Source organism: Haliotis asinina, chromosome 12 (genome assembly GCF_037392515.1).
Source record: "Haliotis asinina isolate JCU_RB_2024 chromosome 12, JCU_Hal_asi_v2, whole genome shotgun sequence".
Lineage (NCBI taxonomy): Eukaryota > Metazoa > Mollusca > Gastropoda > Lepetellida > Haliotidae > Haliotis > Haliotis asinina.
In genome coordinates this window covers 39202509-39214585 of record NC_090291.1, presented here as the reverse complement: position 1 = coordinate 39214585, position 12077 = coordinate 39202509, and the positions used below count along the sequence as shown (strand labels likewise).

Sequence of the window (12077 nt, the reverse complement as noted above, 5' to 3'; positions counted from 1 at the left end):
GAATCAAATTTCAGCTGAAATGTTATTGTGATTTTATCGACTGGGAGGTTCAGGGGCTGTGAATTGATAAATCTGCAATAAAATCAGTGGAAAATTGCCATCACTGTATCATAAAGCAAGGAAAATTTGAATGGTATTACAATGAATGTGTTTTGACGCCCTTAACATTACAGGATATGCAGACGGAATTAAATACGGGAAAACATAGTGAATAGGAGGCTGCTTGTATTACATTTCACGTTCAGAAAATTTGATGTCAAGTCAATAAGAAACATTTGCTAACATTTGGAGTTACTTTATCTTTCAGGTGCTGTGGCATTCACATATACGGTTTTACTTTTTTTAAATGTTTCTTTTATACCTGTTTCCATGGGGCAAGAGAAATAAAGAATCATACCCGTTGTATTTCTACATAAATAGGCTAAACATTCATCATACTCACTGTTGAAAATTATGTGGCTTGCCAAAAAGAAAAGCACAACTAGCTTCAGTGAAAGTGATTACAGATGTCATTTTCTTATGATGCCACAATGGATAAAAAACATTGTCACACGGCTCCATATCCCATGATAGCCAGGTCTTAATTTTAAATAACCCTTGTTTTCAGCACTTCTCAAAATAATGACATTGGTACTTACATACTAATTAATTACATACTAATTAATTACTTGTCCAAACAATGACTGATGGCACTTTTATGGCTTCGAAATTACCACTTTGAGGTAGAAAATTTGCTCATCAAAATCCTATTTTGCTACTGATATTTTTAAGTGAAACCTACAATCGCCAGCAGCTGAAGGGATGGTGTAAATTCAGCTAGGGACCATGCAGGTACCGGAAGTACTGTAAGTCCCCGTGGCCTCTAGCATGGTGACCTACCTTCAGTTGCTGGTGATCTATTGTTTTTCTATTGTACTGTCCGAATAGTGAAATTGGTTTTAACTTTTCAAGCTAGTTTTAATTCTTATTGTGATACTCAGTTGTTTTACTGTCCTTCATAGACAGGTTTCTACCATATGTATAAATTCCTTTTTCAAAGAATGTTCTCGTCACGATATGGTTGCAATGCTGCCGATGTGACGTTATATATTAACTCACTCACTCACTTTAAGTGAAACCACTTATGTTCATGAATTAGTCATCATATTTTCAATGGAAAGATCTCTACTTGTACATTTTCACTCATAAACTTACCGATACTAGTATCATAATACAAAAAAATAATTAATGCTAGCTTCTCTTGGTCACTTTCACATCACAATAATTGCATAATTGTGACAGAGAACCAGTCAGCTTACAGCGCATGTGCAGAAGTATAACATTACTGTGTCATAACGAACATTCATTATTTCCTGGAACGTAAGGGCAGAAAAATATCGTCTGTTAAGGATTTTTAGGAGTTGTGTTGAACAGGTCAAGTTAGGACATGCCAAGTCACTTCACTTGGGAGAAAGGTCCACAGTGTCCAAGTGAGTTTTGGATTTGTGTTTATTGTTATTTACCATCTAGAATTGAACCTCACCCACCTGAAAACCTTGGGGGCCATCTCCATTTGCACCCTACATGTCTCGATTACATACATGAATGACAACTTAACACCTTGTAGCCCTTCCAACAGAAACTGAGTTAAAGTTGAGGGTGAAAGGTATACCACAGTATTTTACCTTTGGATCTGTTTTCAAAAATTTAGCATTTCAGTTTTCCTAACATCATTTCTATCTAGTCACTCATGATAGCTTTGTTCACTAAATGTACCAAAGATCATGGTAATTTTTTCCATGTTATTAAACAATGCAAGGTTTGGCTTTGCCAATTTTAATGTACTATGCTTGTTATCTTGTGTATACCGAACCAAAGGCCTTGTGCCACAATATGTATCTTACCATACCAAGGTAAGAACATACTGTATTATCTCCAGTTATAGAATTGCGTCCAACCAAACTGTGGCAGATCAACATGATCAATGTTCAGTTACACCCTGGCAATGATGTATGTTAATTCTTCATACAAAATGGATGATAACAGGAGAAATAAATATGTCTTAAAGTTTCTGTATACCCTAACATAACTTTTAAGATCGAACATTATTTTTCATCAAATATTACATTATGCAGATCTTTCATGTCATCATTATAAGGCAGCAGTTTGAAGAAATGACAAGAGATAATTTGTATAACATTCTTGATCCCACATTCAAACAAATAAGTACACGTAATGTTGAAAAAAGAACATGTAACATGAAGCTGAACAAACATGAGAGATAAATGCATTTGTCAGCATAGATACATCTGTTTCATCAGTTCAAGAAGATTGATTTTTCTCCAGGTAAAGAATACATCAACTGTAACATTACCATCAACACAGGACATGGTAGTTTTACACGTGTACTTTTGTACAAAGGATGAGTGTTGTGGTGTTCGCTTCTACAAAGGTCCATGTGTCTTGGCTGGCCAGACCAGACAACATCAGTCTTTACACTCAGACTCCTTTTCCTTATCACTGGCCGAGTCCTTGCTTGCACTGTCCTTGTCACCACTTTCACTAGCTTGTGTCTTATCGTCAGATGTTGTTGGACTTTCTGGTGATTTACTTTCCTCTTTTTTAGGCTTAGAATCACTTTCTGCCTTTTCTGTTGACAGTTTTTTATCTCCCTCCGACAACACTTTACTTCCATTGGAATTTTTCGCTTTTTCACTTTCTTTACTTTTATTGACCTTGTCATCTGCAGACTTTTCCTTGTCTACACTTACCCCCTTTTCATCCTCCTCATCATCACTCAGCATCACAACATCGTCAACCGCGACAGCTTTTGGGGCAGCGCTTTTGTATTTCTTTGTCTTAACTTTCGACGTAACTGTAACCTTCTCTCCTTGGTTTGTCTTCATCCTCTTGGTTGCAGGCTCGTCGTCATCAGATAGTTCAATAGTTTCTGCTGGCATCTTCTGTGGTTTGGCAATGATGGGCTTCTTGATAAACTTTGCCGTTATCTTTTCATCCAACCTTTTTAATTTGATGGACAGCTTGCGAAGATGCTTATCTCGAATATGTTTGACATGGTAAGCTGGATGGAAACCTTTCTCTTTACAAATCTCACAGTTTCGTAGTCCTGACGGGGACTCGAGGCAGGTGTGCCGCAGCAGGGACTCCTTGTCAGCTACAACCATGCCACATTTCATACAGGTGTGGTGGACACGCATGCAGTGACGAGTCAAGTCTACATTGCGACCAAAGTTGAGGTTACATAGCACACAAACACTTCCTTTGACCAACTGGTTATCGTTCTTGCCACTCTTGGGAGCTGTCTTGGGGTTGACAGGCTTTTGCCTCGCTTGAGGTGGAGTATGAGCTGCACCATCAGGCTGAGAGCCGGACTTGACCACGACCCCATGCACTGCTGCCATATGGCTCTCCACGACACTTTTGTTGCTGCATTTAGTTCCACAGAAAATGCACTTGCATTCTCTTAAGAAGTTGACAAAGGCTTTGTTGTGCACTATCTTCATATGCATTAGTATGTTGGGTACTCTGTGTAGACAGACAATGCATTTCCCAGCAACTCCTCCAGATGAATCTTCTTTGTGGACATCCAGATGCTTTTGCAGACCTTGTGCGGTCCAGAAACGAGCAAAGCATGTGGCACAGTACAAAGGAGGGTGGACACGGTCAAACACACCATGCGGCATATCAATCCGATGAGCATAGAAGAAATGGATTCTCAAAGCTGTCCGATCCTTCACATAGCCACCGCAGATCTCACAAACTTCAAATCCAGAATTTGGTTTTGATGCAGAAGAACCCTTGTCCAAGACATGGGTGTTCATGCTGATTATGTTGTTGATTTTGTTAGAAACATTGGTGTTTGGGGGTCTAACGTATGTAACATTAGTTTTACCTTTCACAGCAAACTGCTGGGCATTCTGACCCCTGAATAAGTTCACATTTGGAGCTAAAGTTCCTCGAGGCTGGAATGCTGTCCGAGACTGACCTTGTCCAAGTTTTGCCAGCAGAGCAGGATTCTTAAAGGCCTGAGTATTGACCACAGGACCTTTGTTCATCTGACCGTATGGAATGGTCTTGACTACCTGGTTGCCGCTTTGTACCACCTGACCCTTTGGCATGATTGGAGTGACAGCTCGCTGCTGCTGATTTTGTTGTTGCTGCTGTTGTTGTTGCTGCTGTAGGCGGTTTATATTAATCAGCAATGGGTTTTTATAGAACGTTTTTTCCAGGCAATAATTAATCTCAGGACCTGGCATCCATGATGGGTGGAGATTCAAGTTCAGCTTGAAAGTCTTGATACATCTAAACTTGTGCTGTGTAAGCTTGTTTCGCAAGTTGTTTTCATATGGACAGAGATTACACTCCCAGAAAGGTGGTTTCTCTAAAAATCGAGCCTTTGTGCTATGCTCAGCCTCCATGTGGAAACTGAAGGCTGAGCTGTTGCGCGTTTCAAATTCACAGTGGGCACAACGCAAGTCATTCTCTGTCATGTGTGGATGTTGCTTGTGCCAGAACATCACATTTTCAGATTCTGTCTGAAATCCACATTTGCACTTCTTTGACAATGAAAGTTTCACAGGCCCAACCTTGTCCTTAAGTTCTACATGAACTGATTTCAATTTATGGAAATCTTGTTTCTCTTTGTCAGTGAGTTTACCTTGATTGCTCCTTTTATTCTGAATTCTCACTAAGTCACTATAAACCGACTCCTTCACAAGATCCTGTCCAAAATCTCTCAGAAATTTAGCAACAGCTCCTAGCTCAGAATCAGGCTTCAGTTTGAAGTTCTTGGGTCTGTGATAGATGCCTTGTTTCAGTTCCCACTTAACAAGCTCAATCATCTCGAAGCTATTACTGGGTGGACGTAGATCAACCTTATCAACTTTGTTCAAGTGTTTGGAAGATGTCACAGATGTCACAGCTCCTGACTTCTTTGAATTTGTGACCCCAACAATTGATATACCCGGGGTTGTTTTAATGCTGCCTTTCTGAGCTCCTGTGGTCATCATAGTTGACATGACAGCAGACGTCGACCCCGCCTGCAGATGGGGGTAAAGAACGACCCCAGAGTTGAGAGTCAGACCCTGAAAAGATGTCTGTGGCTGGGAAAGGATGACTGACCCGCCACTTTGTGTGAGTAGGGCATTTTGTACAGATGGGATCACCATCCGAACTGTCGCCTGCTGGCTGGGTAATATACTGGCTCCAAGCAAGGACAGAGGTTGACCGACATTGTAAGCAAGGGGTACTACCTGGGAGGCAGGTTTGAGAGCAGCTGCAGGAACACTTACAGACCTCTCAGTGGCCATTTTGGGGGGTTCCTCCTTCTTCTGCTTTTTTTCAATGATCATGTCTTTGTAATCTTCATCATCTGATGTTTCAGCTTCTTTGTAACCATTAGAAATAGATTTCCTTTTTCTTAGATTTTTGGGGGGAGAAGATTCTGTCAGAGGTTTTTCGGTACTTTCTGCAGCAGCACTTTCTGTCCTGCCATCCTTCTTCTCTTCTTCACCCTTTACAGTATCTGTTTTCTTATCTTCCTTGTTTTTTTCTCCATCTTTCTCCACCACTTCAAATTTATCTCCTTCTCCCTTATCATTTGGTTTCTTCCCACTGTCTCCACCTTTATCTCCTTCTCCTTTATCATCTGGTTTCTTCCCATTGTCTCCACCTTTATCTCCTTCACCCTTGCCATCTGGTTTCTTCCCACTGTCCCCTGACAATATCTCCAAATTTGGATCAGGCATTTTAACTTCATCTTTTGCACCACCATTCTGTGTGCTGTTGTCACCGGTAGCATTTGGTGTCGTCTGGTCATCACGAGCGTTTTGGTCTCCATTGACACCAGTACGCTCAGTATCACTGCTGTTTTCAGCACCACTCTTCCCTGCTTTGTCAGCCTCAGATTTTTCACCACTCTTTTCCACTTCCTTGTCACTTTCCTTGGAGTTTGCAGTGACGGTGACATCATCACCTGCGGTCTTTACACCCTTCTTGACTTGGGCAGGATCGCTGTTTTCCACATCCCCATTCAGGACAGGAGTTTCAACCTTGGCCTCATCATTTTCAGCATCCATCTGCAAAACAATGTCACTAATTAGCTAAACACAATAAGAATAAAATGGATCAAGTTTAAATGCTGTTGTTTAACGCAGCACAATGTAATAGTAACTTTATACATTAACAGCCATACAATCAAGTCTGGACCATATCAGGAGCATCAATCTAACAAAATGGGATACGTTAACACGTCAACCAAGTCACTGAGCCTGACCACCAGATCCCTGATACTCCTCCTTTATGACAAGCACATGTTGCTGAAGATCAATTCTCACACAGATCTTCTCAGGTTAATTGACAGTAGAGTTTCTTGATGTGGTATTGTATAATGGATTGTATTAGATAATTGAGCTTGAATAACGGTTGATCAGGTTGGTGATTTAAATCATTTAGGGACCAATGCTGAAACCACACATATCATAAGGTCCTGAGAACAATATCCACTACAGCTGTTTTCTCAAGGGTCAATGAGGCCAGAAAAAAATCAGACTGATACAACCAACCCACTACAGGATTTTATGTGATGCACAAATACTGAGAATGGATGCAGTAAACCTAAAATAGAGACAGGAATTTACAGGACACGAACTCCTGCGTCTTATACATGCAATAATTTACAATGGATGGAACAGTATTTATTAGTGAGTCTACAAGGAGGCAGAAGAAGTCAAAAATAATGTTTGTATAACTTAAGAGAATTAACTAAAAATAAGTTATCACTGAGTGTACTACTAGCCAGGTTATGGGATCATTTACAATTTAACTACTGTAGCAATCTCATCATGATACACTAATCAATAACATTTAATAAATTACAACAATATTACAATATAGTATTAATAATAATATCAAAGTCTCTGGGACACATGTCTTGTAGTCCAGGACCCCTGGACCCCTGTAAATTGATGCAAGAGTCCAGTGCATCCTCAAATAGAGGACTCAAGGTAAATCCCTGCAGAGAGTCAAGAGAGACACACAAAAATACAGACAGCATACCAATGGTGCACCAAGTGTAGTTACATGTTTTATCTCATCCATCAGGCACAACCACTATCAATGAGACCACTGATGTACTCCAGTCTCAGAATGTGAATGTAAAGTACTATACACCATTTCAGTACCTTATAAAACTGTCACATTACCGTCAAGGTCTGATAAACTACATTGATGACGTTCAAATACTCATGTCTTAAAGTACTTCTCTTCAAAATTGATAGTTGTAAGGTGATAAACACAATCTTTTAAATGAAAGTTATACCTAATTTGTAATCTGTGAAATAGAACAAGGTTAAACAATCAGTAATTATGGTTTGGGCAAAATAAACATACTCATCAGTATGAATTATTGATAATATTGATATGTATCAGTGTATAATGGTCAATAATAAATTGGAGCACACAGATTATCAAAGCGGCAACTTAACCCTATTTCAATGAAACTACCATTGCTTCAAAAGATGAATTTAAGAGGTAACAGTAAAGGGGAGATAATACAGGTGATCTTATTACTTCCCCTTACAAAGGAACAGCCGTTTAGAGATAAGTCTCTGAGTTTCAAGACCCTCACTGAAAAGTGAACAAATTAATTAGGTTTAAAAGCACATAACAACTCTCCACTTATATCACATTTTGTCAGCCGAATGCAAGAGGAAAGATTAAAGCTGTGTCACTTTGGTTAAACCATGTGTATGGTGATGACAACCTTAAAACAGTCAGGCCAAACTGGGTTTTGAATCAGCAATGACTGGTTTCTAGTATAGGCTAAGTGGAAGCATCTCCACACTGGAAATCACCAGAAAGTGAAATAGTACGCTCTTACCATAGTACAATGTGGTACAAGGCCTTCGGTTTGGTTCTTTATATGATGTATGATCATAATGCAGAAAACTGACATTAGCAAAAGCTAACAAAGTTTAATATCACGGGAAAACGTAAGCCCAATCTTTGCTATTTTTAAGGAGAAATACAGTTGCCCAATGACTAGACAGATAGGAAAACAAAGTTTAATAACATGGGAAAACATAAGCCCAATCTCTGCTATTTTTAAGGAGAAAAACGGTCACCTAAAGACTAGACAGACAGGATATGAAAACTAAAAATACTGAGCTTTTTGATTGCATTATGGTATGCAGTACATATGGCAAAATACTGCGATTCTACGAAATCCACGGTATACCGTTTCACCCCTAAATCGCAATGCCGTAGACTATGGAACTGAGCTTTCTTTCATGCAGACCGTTACATAACCCTTCCATGAAAGAGGAAAACCCACACCACTGCTTGTCAAATTAAAACATGTAACATTAATCTCCAGTCTAAATCTCCTATTCCCCCTGGATTTAGAGACCAGCTCAAAACAACTGTTATTGTACAGCGTTGGTAATTAAGAGGGAGAAGAATCCTGGATCGGAGTGGTTTGGTCATGTGGCATTTGATTCTAGGAACATCCGAAATCTGTTCACACAAACTTTGTGATGAGAGCACAAATACTTGTCCATAATTTGGAACGCATTGTTATTTATTTCAGTTCTGTCTTCCCTTTAACCATGGTAACTTATCATTCCTTAGCAACAAAGATGATGATGCTATTGCACAGCACATGACACATAACAGTTATCTCCTACTAATGTTACTAAAATTCCAACAGATCGATTAACTTCTGTGCAGCCGTACTGTTGTCTCCTGAGCAAACTTGCGTATATTTCTTCCGCAACATCGGGACCCATGAAGGTCCTGGGGTAGAATAGGCCTTAAGCAACCCATTCTTGTCATCAAAGGCGACTATGTTTGTCGTAAGAGGTGACTAACAGGATCGGGTGGTCAGGCTTGCTGACTTGTTTGACACATGTCATCGGTTCTCAATTGCACAGATGTTGTTGATCACTGGACTGTTTAGTCCAGACTTGATTATTTACAGACCTCCGCCATATAGCTGGAATATTGCTGAGTGCGGCGTAAAACTAAACACACTCACTCCGAAACATCGGAGCGACTATACAGATCATGCCGAATGCAAAGCCACATGTCACTGAAGTTCTATCAATAGCCAAAGACATTTAACTTAAAGTTAATGTATGTTGACATGTACAACTACGTAAACCTGATTTTCTCGCACTTAGGTTATTTGATTTCCAACAATTTCAAAATATTTTTCCCCATCTGCAAACTTTTCACAAGTCCCTGAGAAATCTGAAATTATATGTGGATAGATGTAGGGATCTCTTGTCCAACCCGGTTTTATGTGGTGCAGAGATTACAGACCTGCATGGCTCAAGAGGCAGTTAAACCCACTTGACACATACATGAAAAGTAAAATAGTTCAAGGTTAACTCCCCCACTGTGTTCTTAGTTCCAAACTCAGCATAGCATAGCATAGTTAAATCTATATCTGTTTCATGGCCAACCTTAACATGTCTGCAAGTGACGTTGCTGAATTCATAGGAAATGTGTTTTGGTTGTCAATAGTAAGTTACATATTTCGAAGTAATATTTCCTATACACAAACCAACATAAACTGGGAAATGTGCGTTCCAATTTTGAGAGTTTATATGGGGCAAAGCATTGTTCTTCATTTCACATGTCTGCATTTGGGATTAGAATTGCAAGCCATGCTAGCCAAAAGGAACATAATGGTATCTGATGGTCAGGTTGGATGTCTTGGTTGACATGTCTTCATATTCATTTGCATAGATCAAGAGTGATGTTGTTGATCACTAGACTGACTGGTCCCGATCTGGTCATCTGCAGACAGTCACCATATTGGCGGGATATTGCTGAGTGTGTATTAAAAAAACAAACACTACTGCACTCAATGTAATATTAAATCCCTGTGAATTTAAAATTCAATATTCCATAAACTGTTATTAATAAGCTGTCAAGGGCACATGGTTCATCATCCCTGCTAAAACTCTGCTCCACAGACTGGCCATGGATTAATGACTGTACCCAACATTTATGTCACATTACTTTTTCTTGATGTTTTGTGGCAAGCTACAAGTCAGTTGTAGAACCCTTCTCTACTAGGCAGATTAACTGGAAGTATCACCTATCCTCTTTGTCTACAAACAATAGCCTTCAATAGCCATCATATATTACAACTGATATCCCTTGTTTCTCTCTACTTATGTAAATGATCAGACCAAAAACTATGGTTATGATTTTACTTATTTCTTTAACACCACACTCAGCGATATCTATATGGCGAACAGTCCGTAAATAAATCTGGACCAGACAATCCACTGATCAACAGCATGAGCATCAGCCTTCACAACTGGGATATGATGACATGTGTTAACTAAGTCAGCCAGCCTGACCACCCAATCCTGTTAATCAGTCGACATATAAACAACATCTAAATTATTTAAGTGACAACAGGACCAGGGTACACCTACATCCAATCAACTATACCCCTAAACTTGCATGCATGTCAACAAATAATATTTTAGGTATTGTATTTGTAAAACTACTGATGATGGGCTGATTGCTATACATTTCCCTTCAAGTTTATTTTTTGAGAAACAAAAAGAGATTAGTGATAAAATAAAACTGAATATTGGTTTCAAAATAATATGATTATCTTATTTTCGTACATGGCCTATATCTAATCTTGCTTTTAAATGTGGGAATATCCAAACACTACTTGCAAGTGAAATTATTCAATAAATTGTGGAGTGTCCTTTAAATCACCCAAATCTGCAAAATAACTTCCAAAAGAATATTTCACTAATTAAAATATTCGTCACCGATCACTACAATTATATAAAACCAAAATATTCCAAATATTACACCAGTGTAACAAAATTCAATCGAGTTTTAAAAAATTAACATTAACTTGAATATTTCGACTTTATGATAATCATATTCAATATTACACTTCTTGTTGAATTCTGTGGTGCCATGAAAATACTAAGATATAACAGCCAATACAAGATTCATAAATTAATATTAAACCGCAAGAAAAAGGTGGACATACACATGTGATCATCGCCGAATGTTAAAGGATAAAATCAATCTGAAAGTCTATTTCAAAATAATATGAATATCTTACTTCAACACATGGTCAATGTTACCGACCTGAATGAGTCTCGTCTGGGTGCTCACTTCCTTCTCGAACAGAAAAACAATGCCCTTATTCACGAACAGACAGATACATTACTCATAGCTCATAACAAAACCATGCTTCCAGGTGTAATCTTTACATTTTATTTCATTTACATGTAATATATGTTCAACTAATCATATAAACTCCACATTAAACCGCGTTATTGTAGGGGCCGAGGGAAGACATTTCTCAACATGGCTCGATTATCCGCCTTGCAGGGAAAACGCGCGCGCCGCAAAGCTTTGCTGTGTTCATAGCTACCGCTGAATATGTGTTATATTACCCCAATCATGGAGATTGTGACTTCATAGAGCTTGTTCATACACTTATTTCCAACCTTTGGGCGGATATATGTGCATACTCACTTTTCGAGTCAGTGATATGAGTGTGTAGGTGATTTTACAGCTCCGTACACCGATCCGCCATTCGGTTCAGGAATCAACCATGATACTCTCCCGCATTACGACAATCTATCATGGCGGCCAACTGGTCACGTGGTACAGTTCGCCCCACTAACTACGTCATACCCGGCATGCATAATATGGTGTTTCGACCAATCACGGTTCTTCTGTACCACCACGCAGACGCACACGTTTTGTTACCAAAAATAGCCTACAGTCGGGCAAAGTAAGATGGCCGCCACAACCCGGCCGTCCTCATTTACATATTTGTGACGTCACAAACCCGCACCTATCAGCGTCAAACGTGTGGGTGAAGGCCAAAATGGCCGCCGTAGCCGTTTTCACGTGCCACTCACTCCTAAAAACGCCCTGTACAGCACAGTAGGGCGTATCGAAATGGTTTGACGTCAGACTGATAGACGTAAACCCCAAACTCACGTCAGTGTCGGATGTCTCGATTATTTATTCAACAAGGCGTGAGAACGTTGCACAAAAGTATCCACTTTAAACGACGT

At 39.4% G+C, this 12077-nt stretch overlaps 1 protein-coding gene across 1 annotated transcript; it reads right to left on the bottom strand.

Annotated features, from left to right (window-relative positions):
- Nucleotides 1-284: 284 nt before the first annotated feature.
- On the bottom strand, nucleotides 285-11672 carry LOC137257738 (MOG interacting and ectopic P-granules protein 1-like). Its single transcript, XM_067795153.1, has 2 exons — nucleotides 11527-11672; nucleotides 285-6077 (listed from the first exon to the last, which is right to left on the bottom strand). Exon 2 carries the CDS (start codon nucleotides 6075-6077, stop codon nucleotides 2466-2468), a length of 3612 nt encoding a protein of 1203 aa, XP_067651254.1. The 5' UTR covers nucleotides 11527-11672; the 3' UTR covers nucleotides 285-2465.
- Between the last annotated feature and the right edge of the window lie 405 nt (nucleotides 11673-12077).